The sequence below is a fragment of the Musa acuminata genome, chromosome BXJ2-8 (assembly GCF_036884655.1).
Source record: "Musa acuminata AAA Group cultivar baxijiao chromosome BXJ2-8, Cavendish_Baxijiao_AAA, whole genome shotgun sequence".
NCBI classification, from domain to species: Eukaryota; Viridiplantae; Streptophyta; class Magnoliopsida; order Zingiberales; family Musaceae; genus Musa; species Musa acuminata.
In genome coordinates, this window is record NC_088345.1 from 39,613,329 (window position 1) to 39,632,500 (window position 19,172).

Genomic DNA, 19,172 nt, shown 5'->3' on the forward strand with positions numbered 1-19,172 from the left:
CGTTGCGTCAAGTACCAATTTAGCCCACGATTCGACGCGTCGGGCCTTCATTCCCAATCCATCTCTCTCTATCTCTCGCTCTGTCTCTCCATCTCTCGAAGGCGCTCCGTCGAGGCAACTGTTCTACCTCGTCGTCGATCGAATCATCCTCCTTCCGTTCTTCGATTTTTCTCTCCCTCGATCGCTTCGATCCTCTCGAGGTTTTGAAGATTGAAGAAGATCTCTGCCGATTGCGGTTGACCCGGGGATCTCCCTTTTGGGCATCTTTTAGGGTTTCAAGGTCGGAATGGGTGGGAAGTCCGGGTGAGTTTGAGGAGATAATGGTCGAATTGGGACCGCGCAGGCGCGATTGCATGGGTGAAGAATGCCAGAGCTGCAGAGTGGGGTGCGTCGAGGGGGCCATGCTCCGCCGCCACCGACGGAAGCGGTAGATCGCCCCCTGCGGAATACGAGGGCACGGGCCGCTGCCAAGAAACCGGCGCCTGCTGAGGTTGCCGTCGTAGTTGGCCGTCGGGGGAGGACCAGGGCTGCGGCTTCGCGGCCGGTGGCCAAGGGGAGGCAGCGTGTGAGACTGGCCAAGGAGAGACGGGATTTGGTCGAGGAGGGGGAGGGGAAGGGATCGGATCAGTTGAAGGAGGTGATCGTGGTGGTGGAAGAGGAAGAAAAGAAAGGAAAGGAACGTGCAAATCTAGCGGAGGAAATAAGAGGGAAGGAAGTAATGGGTGACGACAGCGGTGGATTGAGCGCCAACAAAGTTGCGGTACAGGAAGAGGAGGGGAACACTACACCGTTCCCCAAAAAGGTATTCTCTTGTTTGGTCTTGTATTTGTTTGCTATCGTTTCAGAAAAGGCTCCATTCCTGGTAGATCAAGTTCTTAGATGTAGTTGAATATTGTTTTTGTAAATTCCAGACTGCCGAAATATACATCTCTCATGCCCTTTTTTTTTTTAACAAATTACAATAATCTTTTCGTTGTTCTTTTCTTTTCCATTATTTATGTGATGACAAGAGGAACCTTTCTTCCTGCTTCAGAAATGCGATCTTTTGGCTGTCTGGCTCTTGAACAGTATCCTTTAGGCTTAACCCACAATCGTTTTATATGTGCACCCAAGTTAAGATGGATGGCAATAACTTTATAGTTACCATTTTGGATGACTGCCTTTATCATTTCTTGATGACACCCTGCAGAGCAATAGGATAATAAGGATTCTTTTGCCAATCCTGGTTTTTCTATGCACGTCCTTGGCAAGTTATTAATGATCCAAGGTACTCAATTTCACCTGGACAGACGGGTGCATACAAGTCGACACTTACTGGTTTGGGCATGAACCAGCACTCAGACCATCCCATTTCGGGCAGTTCATGTCTGGTATAAGGCTTTTCGAGCGGTAAGTCTGGTGAACTGAGACCAACCATGTGGTTTCGACCGATTATCAGGCCTGAACCAGGTGGCAACCTACCTGACTATGGGTCTCTTTCACAGGTTTAAACCAGACACATTGAAGTCCTGGGTTTTTAGTACACATACTTGACAAATTATTTAGTTGTACGATCTATTTAGTGTTTTAGGGAGCTGTATATACTAAAACAATTCTACTTCATATTTATTTTATCTATTACATAGTTACCTTCCAACTGATCGGATCCCACTCATTCCATGAACAACTTATTTTTTTACTTTGTGGTACAAATTTTCACAGAATTGTTATATTTCTTCCATTATATGATATACGAGCAACCAAACTAGCAAAGTGTTCTTTTACCTCTTACATGTTCCCCCTAGTTTTGCACCATACTAACACTACTCTTTGTGATGTACAAGCCACTATATAAATAGTCTGTGCCCTTACCATATTTTTCTTTGTTTTTCAAGTTCCCTTTCTGAGCAACTGGATGCATAATTTAGGCATCAACAGTTGTGTCTTACTTCAGAATAGATTTGTCTTATCTTTATCAAGAAAATAACTTTGTCGATGTTCTTTCTTTTCATTTAGTTCTTTGCCTTCTAGGTTTAAGCTGTGGCAGAAGCTGATTTAATTGTTCTACTTATTATTATCTCCTTTGTTCTGTGCTTTTGCGTACTTGTTAGTCCATGTTGTGACAATTAAGTATACATTGCAATATTTGTCCCTGTTGTAGTAGTATATTGCATTTTTTCTTCTTGTCTATACACTCATTATGTCTGTTTCAGTGCTTGTTATTTCCATATCCTGTAATGACATTGTTAACTTTATATGGTCTAGAAGTTAATAGGAGTTTGATTCTTTGATATTTTGACAAGCAAACTTAGTCTATTGGGTTATTTTTTATCTATATGGGGTCCAGGTCCGATAATCTGTCGACTGGATACCACCTGTCGGATGGAAGTTTCGTGGAAGAGAGAACTATCGCAGGAAGATTAAAGCATAAAACTGAAAGAAAATAACCTCTATTGCTTGTAAAACTAAAGTGCTAACACAGAGTTGAAAACAACAGAATTAAAAGTGTGTAAAGAGACTAAAAGGCACGTAGGGCATAGGTTATCTTCGGACAGCACTTGGGTGCTCTTGGCAAATTATGTATCGTTGCCAGTTTTAGTCTTGTCCTTCTGTCTCGCTGCGAGAACCTCCTCCTGAGGTTCGGACATCAGAAAGCAGGCTTTGAAGGTTTCTCACAGCATGGTTCATCTTACTGGTCCATACTAGTGTACTGATCGGCTATTGGTACGATACATACCAAACCATACCAACATACTAACAGATGATACAGTGGGGCCATATTGACAAACTGATATGTACCGCCCATACTAGTCTTCTATCGGACCGATACGTACCACCCATGTCGGGCGGTACACTACGTTATGGTGAACCTTGTCTCATGGTAGCTGGGTGGAGTTTGATGCAAAGATTTGGCTGTTGGAACTCGAGGAAAAGGCTGCAGTTGAAAGGATTGGCTGCACCTTGTAGAGTATTTACCTTCTTTCTTCTCCTCTCTTCTCTTCTTTTTTCTGAGGTTGGAACAGCTAGGGCCAGCTGGGTACTTGTTGGGAACTTCTTTGATTGCCTTTAGATGGGGATATATCCCTTGTTTTATAGGGTGAGCGGCGCCCCAAGTCTTTAGGGTTTAAGGACTTTACTTGTATGGTGTGCACAGCTAGTACTAGTAGGGCTGCCGCACCCTCCTTGCTCGGTGGCTGCTCTGATTTGAGTGAGGGCTGCCCTAATCTAAGTCCTATTAGGACTTGGATTTAGGTAAGTGAGATGCTGGGACTTGGGCCTTGCTTGGCCAAACAGAGTTTCAAGTCTTTAAGGGGCCCTTGGATAGAAATCGGCCAAACTGGCTGAATGGTGTTGAGATCGTCCCAGATCAAATTTTCAAACCTAGACTTTCAGTCAATATTATATAGGTTTGTGGCTTTTGTTTTTTGCAAATCCATATATTCTTCTGTTTGTGTTGGACCATGCTTTTCTTGTGAGCACCTTTGTTAACTCTACAAAGGTAATCTCTATGCAACCATTGTTTTTGCACGAACTATCATCTATTTCTAGGGCATATAAGGTCACCTAATATCTGCTTTTGGCTCACTATTGGTTTCATAATTTGCATCTTTCTCACTTTTCCGATGACTGTCATTTGAGTTGGAGTAATCAATGTAATAAAGGGTCTTGCTTCTAGTTGCTGGAGCCATTTTCTTATGTTAATGCTGTCTGTGGTCTTTGTGGTTCATAAATTATGTCTAATTTTATCATTCTGAAAGGATATATTACCATGTGTTTCAGAATTTTTTTCTTCTTCTCTTTTTGTTTAACAGAATGTTATGGCAACTTGCAAAAACCTCTCTAGATCTTTTACTGTCTTTGTTTGTTATCATTCTTTGGCGGTGCCTAAATTTGAGAATAAAGGTCAATCTACATTTGAAATAATTTCAGGTTCAGGTTGGTGGTTCTCCCGTATATAAGGTTGAAAGGAAGCTGGGCAAGGGTGGGTTTGGCCAGGTTTTTGTTGGTCGACGAGTCACTGGTGGCATTGATCGAACAATGGGTCCTGGTGCATTGGAGGTACTGTTTTATTTTTCTATCATCTTTAGGCTAATGGAGCAGAAGCAATTGAAAGAGCTTATCATGCGTCGCTATTATATATTTTTCTATTTGATTAAGGTTGCCTCTGATAATAGGTTGCCATCAAATTTGAGCACAGGAACAGCAAAGGCTGTAATTATGGCCCTCCTTATGAATGGCAAGTTTATAGGTTCGTATAGAATATCCTCCCTGCCAAAGAATTTGATGCTTCTTTTCCTCTCTAGTAATAGTTCTGACTATTGCTGTGGCCTTTTATTTAGTGCTCTCGGTGGTAGTTATGGAGTGCCAAGGGTACATTATAAAGGTCGGCAAGGTGACTACTATGTGATGGTATGGTTTCTTCTGTTTACTCGTGCATTCTTTTGCATTCAGCCAGTCAGATAGTTGGTGTGCAATTGCCTCTATTACTTGATTCATTCAGCATGGAAAATTGTACAACAAACTTTCTTGTATACTATGCTTACTTACTTTGTTCACTTGCTACTCACAGGTAATGGACATGCTAGGTCCCAGCCTTTGGGATGCTTGGAATTCTTCAGGTCAAACGTGAGTATACATTGTCACCTTTTGGAGTTTAGCAAATGATTTTCATGGTTGGCTTTTCTATTCTTTTGATCACCTATTCCTGTGCACCTGTCAATTTTATACTGGTGTGATCTTGTGTGCATTTGTACACACACATTTCATTTAGTGAATATTATGTTGTTAATAAGATTGCTATAATTTTTTATAAAGATGGCCTGCAGTTGTGTTTTTACTATTTTTTAGAAGGGTCTAGACCCTACAACATGGGCTACAATTCTTCATAAAGTTATCCTAAACTCTGTGTATGGTACAAGATCATTGAGTATATTGTAGCTCAGAGCTTCAAAAAGGGAATGATCCATCATAATTCTTAGGAAAAATGTGCTACTTGTACAAGATGGGGATCAAACCCAGGCCTACTGCTAGGGTAGAGATGTTTTATCATCTAAGACAAAGGATGATAGCATTTATCATTATCTTTTGAGCACTAAGGTTGTTTTTATTATTTTCTAGGATGTCATCAGAAATGGTTGCTTGCATTGCTGTTGAGTCCATATCAATCCTTGAGAAGATGCATTCAAAAGGGTAAGATTGAAATTAACAACTAACCTGGATATAGTGTCTTTGGAAGTGGTGTTCTTTCACTCAGAGCTTTTTTATCATAAACTAATAGAACACAATGTTGTAGATATGTCCATGGAGATGTAAAGCCTGAAAATTTCCTTCTTGGTCAGCCTGCAACACCTCAAGAGAAGAAACTATATCTTGTTGATCTTGGATTAGGTGAGTGAAGAGTTTTTGGTCGGGTGATAATACCTCATGCCCCCTTTTATTCTTTTGTTATAATTTTTTTTTTCTTTTGTGCACTTACATTTATATTTAAAAAAAAAAAGAATTCCCTTTGATTTTAGTCATGCTTTTGTTGTCTTATTTAAGTTTCGTTTTCTTAAGTTCTTGTGCATTCATGTTTCTATAGCCACAAGATGGAAAGATGCTAGCAATGGTCATCATGTTGAGTATGACCAACGCCCAGATGTGTTCAGGTATGCTAATTTCATACTAATACAAATTCTAACAAAGAATGCTTTGGACTGTTTTGATTGCCATGGTTTATACTGGATGTTTGTTGCTGTAGAGGAACTGTTCGATATGCCAGTGTTCATGCACATCTAGGAAGAACTGCAAGCCGGCGAGACGATCTGGAGTCTCTTGCATATACACTAATTTTTCTTCATCGAGGCAGATTACCATGGCAAGGATACCAGGTAATTGGATTCAAATAACATAATTTTCAAAATGTCTAATTGTTTATCTGCGGTCAGATAAAGCTGCATTTTCTTTATATGTCTGTGCATCACAGGGTGATAATAAATCTTTCTTAGTTTGTAAGAAAAAGATGGCAACATCTGCTGAGATGCTATGTTGTTTCTGTCCTCCACCATTTAAGCAATTTCTTGAGCTTGTGGTTAACATGAAGTTCGATGAGGAACCAAACTACTCTAAGCTTATTTCTCTCTTTGATGGATTGATTGGAACAAATCCAGCATCTAGGCCAATCAACACTGATGGTGCTCAAAAGGTGATTGTTGTACCAGTTGAATTTGTTTTTCTATCAAATCCAGGGGTTGGTAGTTATGACTTATCATGGCAGTTTATCTAGTAGGTTGGTCAAAAACGTGGTAGATTGACTATTGATGATGATGAACAAAGCCAACAAAGGAAGAAGATCCGTTTAGGAGTACCTGCGACCCAGTGGATTTCTGTATATAATGCTAGGCTTCCGATGAAACAAAGGTAGATTTATGTATATTCTGTTTAGTCTTTTGTTGTTTTCTGATCCTAGGAAATTTACTATTGTAAATACTTTTTTTCTTCTGAGCATTATAAATACTATCGTAAAATGTCCATTGTCTGTTGGTTGCCTCTATTATAGACAGTCCTCTTTGTAACAACTGTGAATTGTTTATGAAAACTCATTTTTTCTTTTGAAAATTCTGGCTAAATCGTGTGGGTATTATATTTTCAGGATTATTAGCTAGATTGAAATGCTTACTTTTAAGCATATGTAAATTACTGTTCAATTATGTATAACAGATTATGCTGAAGCGGTAAGTTTTTGATAAATGAAGCAAGAACATTCTATTATCATAATCCTAATTTGATGTATAATACGAATGAAATAGAACAATATTTTGTATATTATATTATCTCGTTTGGAATCAAAAGAACAACAGGTGAGAATTTAAATCTTGGTCCGATATTGGTCTTTCAGAATTCTATTGGACCGGTATGGTACTGGTATATTGCTTGGTATACTGACCCATACTACCTGGTATCACCTCAAAAGGCTAATAAAATTTAATACCAACTAGTACTGGATCATATGGTCCATACCAGTCCTTGATTGGACACAAACCTAATGGTATTTGAAACCATGCTTCCAGGTATTTATTTTTAATTTATTAAAAAATAATTTGGACAAATATCCAAACCATATATAAGAACTATCCTAAAAGTGTTATATCCAATGCATTTTTGAAGCTGACATAGCATGCAATCTCATGCTAGATCTTTACTTTACAAAGTGTTATTTTTACAAAGTACACAGGTTTTGCTAAAGAACTAAATGAAATGATTGCAGTATAAAATAAAATTGAAATTCAAACTTTGTAAATATAAGCTATAAATATTTACTTTAATCTTCAGTAGTTTTAAAAGAGTGCCCTTCAGATTGATGGTTTTTTAGAAGAAAGGAGAATGTCCTTCATCAGCATGATCTTTGTGACAAAATGTGGGCTATCCTTCACGATTCTCTCTTTCTCTCTCTCGTGTGTGCTTATAAGAGAATTTTAAATCTGGGGTATTTAGATATTTTTATTTATCTTTTGTGGGGCATTCTTATTTTTTTTCTACAGCCTGTATTTTTAGCATTGTTTACTGTTTACATAGGTCTTCTTTGTGTGTGATTAGGTACCACTACAATGTCGCTGATGCACGTCTGGCACAACATATAGACAAGGGAAATGAGGATGGTTTACTTATTAGTTGTGTTGCATCGAGCTCCAATTTGTGGGCCCTTATTATGGATGCAGGAACTGGTTTCACATCTCAGATCTATGAGTTGTCACCATTCTTTCTCCACAAGGTATGATGAGATTATATGCTAACCTCTTGGTATTAATTTACGATGACTTTATTAATAAAGTAAAGTGATGCAGGAATGGGTTATGGATCAATGGGAGAAGAACTACTATATAACTTCTCTTGCTGGTTCCAACAATGGAAGTTCTCTTGTAGTTATGTCGAAAGGTTTGTGTCTTATGTGAGAAATTGATGACCATGTTTTACACTGTTAGAACTTCTCATCAATCAAGTAATAAACAATTATGCAGAAATATGTCATGTATTGGTTATTGAATTATATATACTTGTATCATGTAAATAATTGACATATTTTAAATTTGGCCAACTGCTTTGAAGTCAGTAATATTAGTTGATGTTTGTGAGCCTGAAAGAAAGGATTTGTCAAGGATAGGCTTTAATCTCTGGTTCTTGGCTTCCGAAAGCAATTTCACAAATTTTGTATCTAAAACATCTTTGAGTTTATTGTTGCCCTTTGCAAGTAAGCCATTCTTCGATGCAGGATCATCAAATGCATGCTTAGAAAGTAGTAAAAACAACTGACCATGGACTGTAATTAGAGGGGAAATATAAATATGATGAGGAAAGAAGACTCAATAGAACAAAAAAAGGGGGTAGATTTGTGCCAGAGGGAAAGAGAAGAGGGGTGCAGGGAACGAAGCCTTTATGTTTTGTGGTCCCACTAAAACACAAAATCACCTCTACCTCTGTTTAGATGTTTTTACAACCTCCCTCCAGCCCACACTTAATGGAAAAAGAAAGGACAAAAGAGTTGCTATGGGAAATTTGGTCCTTCCTTTTGGTTAGAGAAGTTATTCATAAAAAGTACATCTGCAAGATGCTATGCTTTTGGTTAGATTTCTTCAAGTCGTACAAATGCGATGCTCTTTTGACAAATTATCTTTGATATTTAACTACATCTACAATTCAACTCAGGCACCCAATACACGCAGCAGTCTTACAAAGTAAGTGAATCTTTCCCCTTCAAATGGATAAACAAGAAGTGGAAAGAAGGATTTCATGTCACATCGATGGCAACAGCTGGGAGCCGATGGGGCATTGTCATGTCACGCAATGCTGGTTTTAGTGATCAGGTATGCTGCAATTTTCTCAACCTTGTCTCAGTGACGTACCGCTGTCTGTGCCAAATGAGAATTTTTTTTGTTCAATTGTTCTTAGAAGTCAAGATCTGTACTAAACTGTAGCAAAATTTTCTTGCTATTTCTGTTAAGTTTATGGTGATATGTTTATTTGTGTCTCCCATAAGTGATGAGATCCTATCAACTTGCTTATGTAGCTTAGCCATTATAGTATTGATTACATGATGGTTATAGAATATGATGTATAACTGAAGATGCTTGCATCCTGATCCGCTTTGCAGGTTGTTGAATTAGACTTCCTGTATCCAAGTGAGGGCATCCACAGACGTTGGGACAATGGATATCGCATTACTTGTATGGGTGCCACTTGGGATCAGGCTGCTCTTATCCTTAGTGTGCCCAAGCGGAAGCCTTGTGATGAGACACAGGAAACCCTTAGAACATCAGCATTTCCAAGTGCCCATGTTAAGGTATGCATATCAATTTGACTATGTTCCAATAAAATACTGTTGGTCACGCCACATCTATTTTTTGTTTTGTGTGCATAAGTGGTCTCACTTGATCAAAATGAAGAGAATAGAATGAGTATCTTGTTCTTGTTTACAGCATCTGTTTTTAATGGGTCTACTTGATTGCGTGTTATTGCGACATATAATACAAGTTATTGTTTTCTGTACATTGCTTAGCTATCTAATTTAACCTGATTTTGATTCACAGGATAAATGGGCAAAGAATCTGTACCTTGCTTCGATCTGCTATGGACGTACCGTATCATGATATACTTATTTCAGCCAACCTACATCCTAGACTTCTTTCATGCTTCGTGGAACATGTTAATATAGCTTAGACATCGATTGAGTGATGATCGCGTCATAGTGAGCCTGGTGTAGGCTATGTTACTGTATTTATTTATTTCCCTTGTTTAATTGTAAATCTGTTTGCCTGGACATGCTTATGCTTATACCATGAGGAAATGTGGTTGCAGGCTGTGATGAATCAAGAAGCAGCAGCCTTCCTGTGGTATCATAGCAAGTGGATAGTCGAGGATGGCCACAGAAGCATGAGAATTAGGATTCTGGTCTCTGGCGTTCTACAGGCTGTCTGATATGATGATTAATTATTGTCTCATGAGCTTGACATAATGAATTTATGCAATAATGCAGATAGAGGAAGGAATGACATTTCAAACTATTCTCTTATATTTTACGAAACTGTTGTCAACCATATGATATGTATGTCTGCTGGTTGATCTACTTTCAAAATATTACCTGGTTTTGATCAAATGAACCCAAAGAAGATGACGTTTTTATCATTAGGCTAGTAATTTTTCACATGAACGATACTAGAAAATACTCTCTCTACTAATGTCACTACTAAATTCAGAGTACTTGGCTTCGTAAGCACTATTCTTGTTGAATTCAATATATCAAAAACATTTTGATATATGCAGGACGAAGAGATGAATCAACTGCGGAGATTAGTCTCACGATATCAAAGAGGATTAATAGGATTGGATTATACACATTAAATTTAATCCCTAAAGGATAAGCTTTTAACCCATATTGATGTCCAATCTGTGTATAATAGTCAAAAAGGAATATATATATATATATATATATATATATATATATATATATATATATATATATATATATATATATATGTCTTAATATTTCAATAATTTAAATACGAGAAATTGGGTCAAATAGATTATGCTTTAAGCCCTCTTCGTATCCTATTTCGTGACTGATGTAGTTGCTAATTTCACTAACTGCTGCTGCTGCTGCTCCTTTGATCAAACATATTTTTATATATAAAAAAAAAAAACATATTGAATGAGATTTCAAGTAAGCAAATCATCAGTTGAACAATGTCATAGATATAAAAATATATTAAATACGATCCTAAACTCTCAGTGTTTTGTAGGTGAATTCTCAATTTCATATGAAAGCTGTTGTTTAAGTCGCGGGTGAGAGCAGCGTGGCAGTCGTTACTTAGGCGCAACATCATGGATGTGAGGGATAAAACAAGTCAAGTAGATTTACCTTTTGGTTAATAATGGTTATAGAAGACATTTAAGCAACTAATTTGTCTTCAACGATTTAATACTTTTGCCATTTATTTCGTATTACTCTCTTTTTATCGCACACAAAAAAAATACTTATCCTTATTTATCTCCATGTTACGGCAAATCCTCATTTGTGACCTACTCGTATCAGCCACCTGCCTTGAGATTGGAGGCAGAAATGTGCCGAATTAGGTGAAATGGGATCCTTTCCAATTCATCTTCCTGTTAACATTAACTGATTTTTACGTGGCAGGTACTAGAAATTGGATTCATAAATTGAATGGTTAAGATTTGACTTGAAAAATGGGTAGTTACGATGGAGATTGGAGAGGATCCCTGCGGTCACCGACACCTGCCCTCTCCGAAACCCACCGCCCTCTTCGTCCTCGTCTTCCACTTCCACAGAACCATCGATGAGATCAGCTGCGCCGCGGTGACCTGGTGATGTCCCATTTCTACTACCTTCTTGGCCGATTCACTTCCATCGAGACAGTGGTGATCTCCTCTAGAAGCTGCTCGTTTCCCTCGGGGTTTTCTCGCCGAAGCTTTTCGTTTCCTTGGACGTCTTGACCCGATCCTGCTTCTTTCTTTGGCAGCCCATGTCGAAGAAGGTGATCACGAGAGAGGAGTGGGAGAGGAAACTCAAGGATGTCAAGATTAGGAAGGAGGACATGAATAAGCTCGTCATGAACTTTCTCGTCACCGAGGGCTACGTGGAGGCGGCCGAGAAGTTCCGGGTCGAATCCGGCACCGAGCGTATCCTCCCCCATTGCTTCAAAGAACAAAGAAAAAGGAAGATGATTTCTTGACAAGGGTTTCGTTTGTGCTATTCTTGTTGATTTAGTGCCGTGTGGTTTGGTTTTCCTTATGAAGGGATCAGCGGACATTGATCTTGCCACGATAACTGATCGCATGGCCGTGAAGAAGGCGCTGCAGTCGGGCAATGTCGAGGATGCGATCGAGAAAGTTAATGATTTGAACCCCACGGTAAGATCCATTTGATCTCTGACTGCCGTGTGTAGGAGAGATGATTCAACTTCTCTTTTAGGTTTATGTTCTGTGCGATCTAATCAAGAAACAGAGGAGTGGAAGAATGTGATTGAGAGTAGCTTAATTGAGGACTTTTATTGCTGTCGACATTACCTATGGGTGGAAATTGTGAACCTTTGTGAGAAAAGAGTAGTTTGTGACCTGCTCGTTGCCTTAATCTCTCCATCTTGGGACTTCTTATCTCTACATAGCATATGGTCGATAGCCTTGGGAGAAGCCAATTTCTCTTTTAGGTTTATGTTCGGTGCAATCTACTGATGCTACTAATCAAGAAACAGAGAGATGGAAGAATGTGAACAAGAGCCGCCTAATGACTAGGAATGAAGTCAGAGAAGAGCTTTATAGCCAACGAGACTACCCTACAAATGAAAATTGTGAACCTGGTGAGGAAGGAAGAGTCTTTTGACTTGCTCGTAGCCTTGATCCCTCCATCTTGGGACTTGTCGTCTCTAGTAGGTATATGGTAATATTAGCATATGAATGAAGGTTCTTTGTGTTCGCCTTATTATCGAGAATGTAATATCCGTTCTCTGAAGCAACAAGTATTTGGAACATGTCATCCAACACCATTCAATTGTTCATCACGACTATGTGGCTTAACTAGATCCAGTTTTCTCCATATATCATGTGATCTGATCTTCATCTGGGAGTTTCTTGTATTCTGTATGTTGACATTCTTTTATAATGTATGCTTCGATAGTATGGTGCTTTAGATATTGTTTATGAATGTTGTACCACATATTAGACACGTTTCAAGCTGCAAAAAAAAAGTGTCTCCTTATTCCTGACTTGGTGTATTTCATTTTGCAGATTCTAGATACCAATCCCCAACTTTATTTTCATTTACAGCAACAGAGACTGATTGAGTTGATCCGCAGTGGAAAAATAGAGGAAGCTCTAGAGTTTGCCCAGGAGGAGCTTGCACCAAGGGGGGAAGAAAATGTAATTCCTTCTTTCATATTTTCATGGATATTTATTCATATCGTCAGATCTTTTTGTTACGTTTCTCAGTTAAAATGCAATGTTTTCTCATGTGGCTTGCATTTATCATACTTAATTTGGAAGTATTATGTGAGCACATGCCTTGCTGCCATGTTGAGGTTGTTCCAGTGCGGCCTGGGTGTCAAGTGTCATATAAACAGCATCCACGTATGTACGGGTTGTGTCGAAAGTTGCATATGATGGTGCTTTGGGTGTCAAGTGTCATATAAGCAGCCTCCATGTATGTAGGGGTTGTCTCGAAAGTTGCATATGATGGTGCTTTATTTGAAACTTTAGATGATCTAATAAGTATTTTCTTTTTGAATTTTGATGTGTAACTAAGTAGAGAGAATTGTAAACTAATGTAATTGGAATTCTGGATTTGACAGCAAAGTTTTCTAGAAGAGTTGGAGAGGACAGTAGCTCTCCTGGCATTTGAAGATGTTAAGAATTGTCCTTATGGAGAGCTTCTAGATGTGTCACAACGCTTGAAAACTGCAAGCGAGCTCAATGCTGCCATACTAACAAGCCAAAGTCATGAGAAAGGTTGGTTATGTTTTTTTTTTTTTTTTTTTTTCTCATTTTGTGATTTTCTTATTTATTCTCTAGTGAATCAAAGGTACGTCTTATAAGCAACCAAAAAGATCTATTCTTCGAGTCAAAAGAGTAATGAATCACTGAATACACTATGATGGGAAACACCATTTTGTGATGCATGTATAATACATGTTCAAATTGGTCCTCCACCTTGCATTTACCATCTTTCTTATCTCAAAATAATGATCTCATTTCCTGTTAAGCCTAGGCTGAACCATCTCAATCATTTATATTGCTCCTGTAGCAACTTCATACTTTTGACGTAAAGTGTTTAATAATATTTTCCAGGAGCCTAGTTGGTAATTCTGTTTTTGACACATGGGAACCTTGTTTAGGAGTTCAAAAGATATGTAAGCAAATTTTGAATAAAATGCCCATCAAAATGTAGATATGCAGTCGAAGTTCTCTGCCACCTCTTATTTTCTTTAGAGGTCAAACCAAACATAGCCATGCTGCTTTCTAGCAAACTAGAGTATGGCGCTTGAGATACCATTATCACTTGATGTGAGTGACTTGTGGCAGATCCAAAGCTTCCAAGTTTGCTGAAGATGCTGATATGGGCTCAGAACCAGCTGGATGAGAAGGCTGCTTATCCAAGAATCAACAATCTAACAACGGCAGCACTCGAAGACCCAGCAGTCTAAATATATGCAGTTTCTCAGATCACTACTAGGTCCATTTCTGTGGTTCCGGACCGGTGCTCCGGTATCGTATAAAAAGGCTCCAACATGCATTATGCGTGGTTGCTAGGCAAAGTTTAGCTTCGTAACTCAGAATGTGTACATTACTGGAATTACTGGAAAGCTCATCATGATTCTCTTTTAATTTGGATGGTATTAAATGGGCTGACATGTGTGTTGAGTTTTTATCTGGATGCATCGGTGGATTGTCATGGTCGACTAGTTGAAATTAATTTTACTTGGCTGCAATTTACAAACTCTCCCAAACAAATGATACACTGCATTTGAATTCTACAACCATTTGTAGGTTTTGTAGCGATACGATACTACGCGATTAAACACGTAGTGGTGCAGTTAACGAGTGAGTGAATTGGTTGGGTCGATGACCATAGAAGGGATGAGTCAGGTAGCTCTGCAAGACTGAGCCATGATGAGCTGTTGATTCTATTAAATTGGAGAACGGAGAAGTTATGTTGGGTCACTTTTGAGATAAGTAGTTATTTTGCCGGCTGATTTTAATGAAAAGAAGTGTGGAATGTTGAGCACAGGGCATTTGAATTCTACAACCCCTCTTCCTCAGGTCTGCACTGGTGATCACAGCAACCTTTACCTGACTAAAAAGATTTCTGCTGCTGACCAAATGGAGCTTGGCAAAAGGATTATTGGGAGGAAATTAAAACCAGTATCTTTGAAGCTTTGTTTCTATCCACTGTTAGTGCAAGTGTTTTTCTTCCTTCCAGTTGGGATAAAATGATTTTGGCTTTTGTTCTTGAAAGGAAAGAATGTTTTGAATCCTCGAAATATCTCTTATAGCATGCAGCAAAGCTTCTTGTTCTTGGCATAATATATAAGTAAACCTCTCTGTGATATTAAAGGTGGATTTCATAAATTTATTGGTAATGGTTGCTACATCAAGTTATGAGATGATCATTGGTGAAAGAACCTATCTATAAATAAGTGACCTGCTTTTGTGAATAATGTATATGAGACGAATCATTTTTCTTTTGTGGTTAATATTATTTCTACAACTCTTGGAAATTATAAAGCAATTAGTTCTTTGTTTCATCATATCTTGATCAGAAAAATCTATCTATCATATGCACTCCTCCTATAGGCTCTGTATCGTCTACAAGTGGTGGTTAATTCATATGTAACAAGTGATCCTTTTCATAAGGTGGAAACGTTGGACTGGGTGGAAGGAAGGTGATGGTGATGCTCTCCCTAAAGTTAAAAAACCTTTTTGTGTGAAAATTATTGTCGAGCTGCTCCTCACTGTTTGCTCGAATTCTTCATTTTCAAACTGATTCTTGTTTTATTTGTAATATATCTTTTTTGGACTGTCCTTTTGTAAGAAAATTATTGGAATTTGCTTAGTTCTCAAACCTATTATGACTTCTTCCCATTGGCACAAAGGTGAGTGGGGCATGGCCTTCTTCTTCTTCTTCTTCGGAAGAGGAGGAGCCTTCTTGTTGCCAAGTTACTTCGGTTTCTTTGAAAAGCCAAGTCTCAATTCTTTTGAATCAAATTGTTTATAGGTATGAGTTACATAATCAAAGACAAAAAAAAAAAAAATAGAGGCTTTCTATGTGACACGTGGAGACAGCATAAAAGAATCTAAATAATTGGCAATCCCCTAATTGATGATTTAGATGATGAGCAGTTGCAGAACATTCTACTACAATTTGACGCATTAGAAAATTATCAACCGGCTAAACAGAACGAGCGAGCATATAAGATTAATGATGGCACATATTTTGGCACTGCCACAACAATTGATTGTTACACAGTTTTACGTTGTAATTGTTTCTCCAATTACAATACAGAGCATATAACCTTTTTGAGGCCTACTAACATAGGCCAAGTTTGAATGAATAGTTTTCCTATAAAATATATATATATATATATATATATATATATATATATATATACAAATTAACATTTACCCTTTTTTATTGACCAAATCCAAACTTCACAACAGTAGTAATTGTTTCTCCAATTACAATACAACTACAAGAGTCCAACTGATTCGGAGGTATGCCAACCTAGGATCAGGTCCCCCATTCCTTTGGTGCCAAAGGAATGGGTTTTGTGTGACAGAACAGCCAGCCACTTTGGACGCACGCCTTGTAAACTTTTATTCAACATGAACATTGCCTGGAACTCTGGTCTCCCACCTGTCCCCAAGATGATGAGGCAGGGAAGCAATGCTGTTGTACAAACCGGAAGAGAGAAAATTTGTCACCTTTGCTTATCAACAGGAGGAAGGCCGGAAATAAACAGACATATACCTACGGGTACACATTGCATCACCACTTGGAGCTAATTTAAGTTCCAGAGACCTGGTTGAAAGAGAGTCTACTGGGAGAATCAATTCTAACAATGACTTCTTCACCTCCAGATTCATCGCTTGAATTATCTTCAACATGCCTTACGCTCCTGTCCCTGATTGGTAATGGAGCGATAGAACCCGATTTGCCAGACCTTCTTGGAGCTAGCCTGCTTTGTAGACTACTTCCCTCCGATTGAACAGACACAAGAGATCTGGCATCTGTTGTTCTTGATGGAACTCTAGGGTACGACAGGCTGTGTGAATGATTAGATGTTGAACCGGTCATTATATTTCGGCAGTGGCTACACCTGACATTCACCTGCAGTTCGGAACATCCATGTCAACTTACAAGTGGAAAAAGAAAGCAAATGGTATATAAAGTTCTAGTTCACTAACCATGCTCCCGTATATGCTTAGTTCCATTGCTTTGGCAGATAAACTTGTTGACTGCCTGATGGATTCATTAGGACTCTGATGATGTCCTGTGGCTTTATACAGATGCTCAGGCCAGCTAAGCAACCCTATATGCTCCATGCTCGGGGTTCTTTGTGGTTCACCAGATTGTAAGATCCACGAGGCAGATCTCTTTTGAAGAGCACCATCAGCCTCAGATACACCAATGTCAAAAAATATCACCCTGGCCCTTGTTTCGACCTGGTACCTGGATGCAGTGTGACAGAAGCTAAGACTGTTCACACCTGCAATTAATGGAAGTAGCTCAAAGATCAGATTTCTGAAATGTAGATATAATCATCAGCTAAACCAAGCACAGCAGCATCTAAAATTTCACAATCGTTGCAGTTTATTGGTGAAAGGATCAAGAGCTACATCTGACCACCCATGCAACATGCTTTCAAATGACCAACATGATAAGACCTGAATAACTGAGCAATAAAAGGTCAGCCTAGCCTCTGGCAAGTTGGAACCTATATCCTGCTAAACCAATAATCTATGATAAATTAATTACCTTCTTTCTGCAATCATTATACAAGTGCATTGGTGATGAAGGTAAAAGAAACCATACTATTTCACCATTTTTATAGCATCTGTTCATAGCTTCAGGGCCCAACCTCTATTGCCCTGAAAAGATGGTTTTCCTAAACTATTGTAGCTTCTCATTCTTTGGTTCTCTAACCACAGAATAATTGCACAAGCAAGTCAAATTACATATGCACAGGCATAAAAATCTGTGTGAATTAACGGACTATTGCGCTGATTTTAGTTTATAGGTATAGTGTGAAGTTTTTTATTTTCCTTTATCACCCCTCAAACTTTCCCATCTTACCTGCTAACCAGGTTCAAGTACTCACCTAATCAACCAGCAGATAAGTAACATTCAGAATTAGATTAGCAATTACAATTTCACTATTGAAACCTTACAGAAACTCTTTCAGTCATGATTACAAAAGAGTCCTGTAGAGCAAGACATCGAAAATATTAGTTGCTATGGCCAATTCTTAAACAGTTACACTCATCCAAGTCAGTTTGGGTGTCAACTTGCTTTTCAGTCTCTACATAGTCCAACCAAGGAACCAAATCATGTGTGCCGATGCTGGGTTAACCATCTGATTGACTTGTACCATTTGACATGTACCATTCCTACTCTCAAAACATGATAATATGGTATAGAAGGGATTGCCCATTGCAGCAAGTTCTTGAATTCATTAAATTTGCTGACTGGTTCTGGTATCAACTATTTTCATCGACCTCTGTTAGTTCAATTAAAGAATTAGATCACATCATCTGATGCTGGGCGCTAAAGGAACAGATATAATTTATTGGCATGGGATGTAAAGAAAGGGGCCTGACAATTGAAGGATAAGAATAAGAGAAAAAAAAAAAAGGGAAAAGTAGAAAAGCAAGTTGGCTTCACACCAAGAACATAGGTTCTAAATTAAAAGAGACTCACAAAGGTCAGAGCCCTAGCCATGCAACCATTCTTACTGTTGCCTTTGAACTTCAAAAACAACAGCCGGTTGGAGAATGAGAAGACGGGGATGGGACTTAAGTTTTAGGCATGATGGTTTTGACTTTTGAATAGATTACTTCATATGCTTATAAAATAAATATATACATATTGGTACTGTTTGAAGCACTTTCTGTTTTATATATTGAATTTTAACATATTCTAAGGATAATCAGACACACTGAAGAGCATTCTGTTGCTATATGTAACTAATGGAAGCAGATGTGTGGATTTAGTGAAGTACTAATGGGTAGAACCACAAATATCAATAGTAAGGGTTTATTAATAATACAATAATACATGTAGGAGATTATGCAAACTGGCAGCAAAGATTACATCATAAGCATGCCATGTTCTCAATTTGAGGTTGAGTTAAGAACATACCTATTAACTATGATCAACGTAAGACCACTTAAACATAAGACATATTTTCATACCTGAAGATTCTAAATCAATAAAGCTTTGATCAGTTTGTGATGACAGCAATACTGCTGGAGATGTTATCAACTGTTCTTGATCATTTTGAGTCTTTATAAATCCTTCCAATAAAAATCCAATAGACTTTGGTCTTATTTCTACTGCTTCTCCTCTTATATATTTGTTCATACTTGATCTTTCAGCAATAAGACCCCTCAGTTCTTGCATCGACATTTTCTCAAATATTTGGGGAAGCAAG

At 38.3% G+C, this 19,172-nt stretch overlaps 3 protein-coding genes across 8 annotated transcripts in view; 2 read left to right on the forward strand and 1 right to left on the reverse strand.

The window, feature by feature from the left end:
• Nucleotides 1-24: 24 nt before the first annotated feature.
• On the forward strand, nt 25-10,051 carry LOC103994778 (casein kinase 1-like protein HD16). 3 transcript variants are annotated; one of them, XR_001979553.2, is made up of 17 exons: nt 25-802; nt 3,910-4,038; nt 4,155-4,228; nt 4,320-4,389; nt 4,550-4,605; nt 5,098-5,169; nt 5,273-5,367; nt 5,561-5,627; nt 5,720-5,849; nt 5,945-6,163; nt 6,248-6,378; nt 7,555-7,729; nt 7,803-7,893; nt 8,662-8,819; nt 9,107-9,295; nt 9,543-9,726; nt 9,811-10,051. XR_001979553.2 is itself a non-coding variant. In XM_018830746.2 (16 exons), exons 1-16 carry the CDS (start codon nt 365-367, stop codon nt 9,600-9,602), a joined length of 2,154 nt encoding a protein of 717 aa, XP_018686291.2. In that variant the 5' UTR covers nt 25-364; the 3' UTR covers nt 9,603-9,786. The 3 variants fall into 3 exon arrangements, 1 of the variants encoding a protein (XP_018686291.2); XR_001979552.2 differs by having other exon boundaries at nt 9,543-9,711; XM_018830746.2 differs by lacking the exon at nt 9,811-10,051 and having other exon boundaries at nt 9,543-9,786.
• Nucleotides 10,052-11,231: 1,180 nt separating this feature from the next.
• LOC135583986 (protein GID8 homolog) lies at nt 11,232-14,389 on the forward strand. 2 transcript variants are annotated; one of them, XM_065121490.1, is made up of 6 exons: nt 11,232-11,388; nt 11,490-11,649; nt 11,774-11,880; nt 12,754-12,885; nt 13,314-13,470; nt 14,044-14,389. In XM_065121490.1, the coding sequence occupies exons 1-6, from the start codon at nt 11,338-11,340 to the stop codon at nt 14,163-14,165; spliced, it is 729 nt and encodes a 242-aa protein (XP_064977562.1). In that variant the 5' UTR covers nt 11,232-11,337; the 3' UTR covers nt 14,166-14,389. The 2 variants fall into 2 exon arrangements, with proteins under 2 accessions (XP_064977562.1, XP_018685306.1); XM_018829761.2 differs by having other exon boundaries at nt 11,235-11,385.
• Nucleotides 14,390-16,127: 1,738 nt separating this feature from the next.
• Nucleotides 16,128-19,172, reverse strand: part of LOC103994780 (sodium/hydrogen exchanger 8) — a 22,750-nt gene continuing 19,705 nt past the window's right edge. Inside the window, exons 21-24 of one of the 3 annotated variants that reach the window (XM_065121492.1) lie at nt 18,934-19,172; nt 16,927-17,228; nt 16,494-16,849; nt 16,128-16,408 (exon numbers count right to left, since the gene is read on the reverse strand). The exon at nt 18,934-19,172 is cut by the window's right edge and continues 26 nt beyond it. In XM_065121492.1, the coding sequence (XP_064977564.1) occupies nt 16,526-16,849; nt 16,927-17,228; nt 18,934-19,172 (865 nt within the window). In that variant the 3' untranslated portion in view covers nt 16,128-16,408; nt 16,494-16,525. Of the gene's footprint in view, nt 16,850-16,926; nt 17,229-18,933 lie in introns of all 3 variants that reach the window. The other 2 variants (XM_018830545.2, XM_009415218.3) reach the window with 2 other exon arrangements.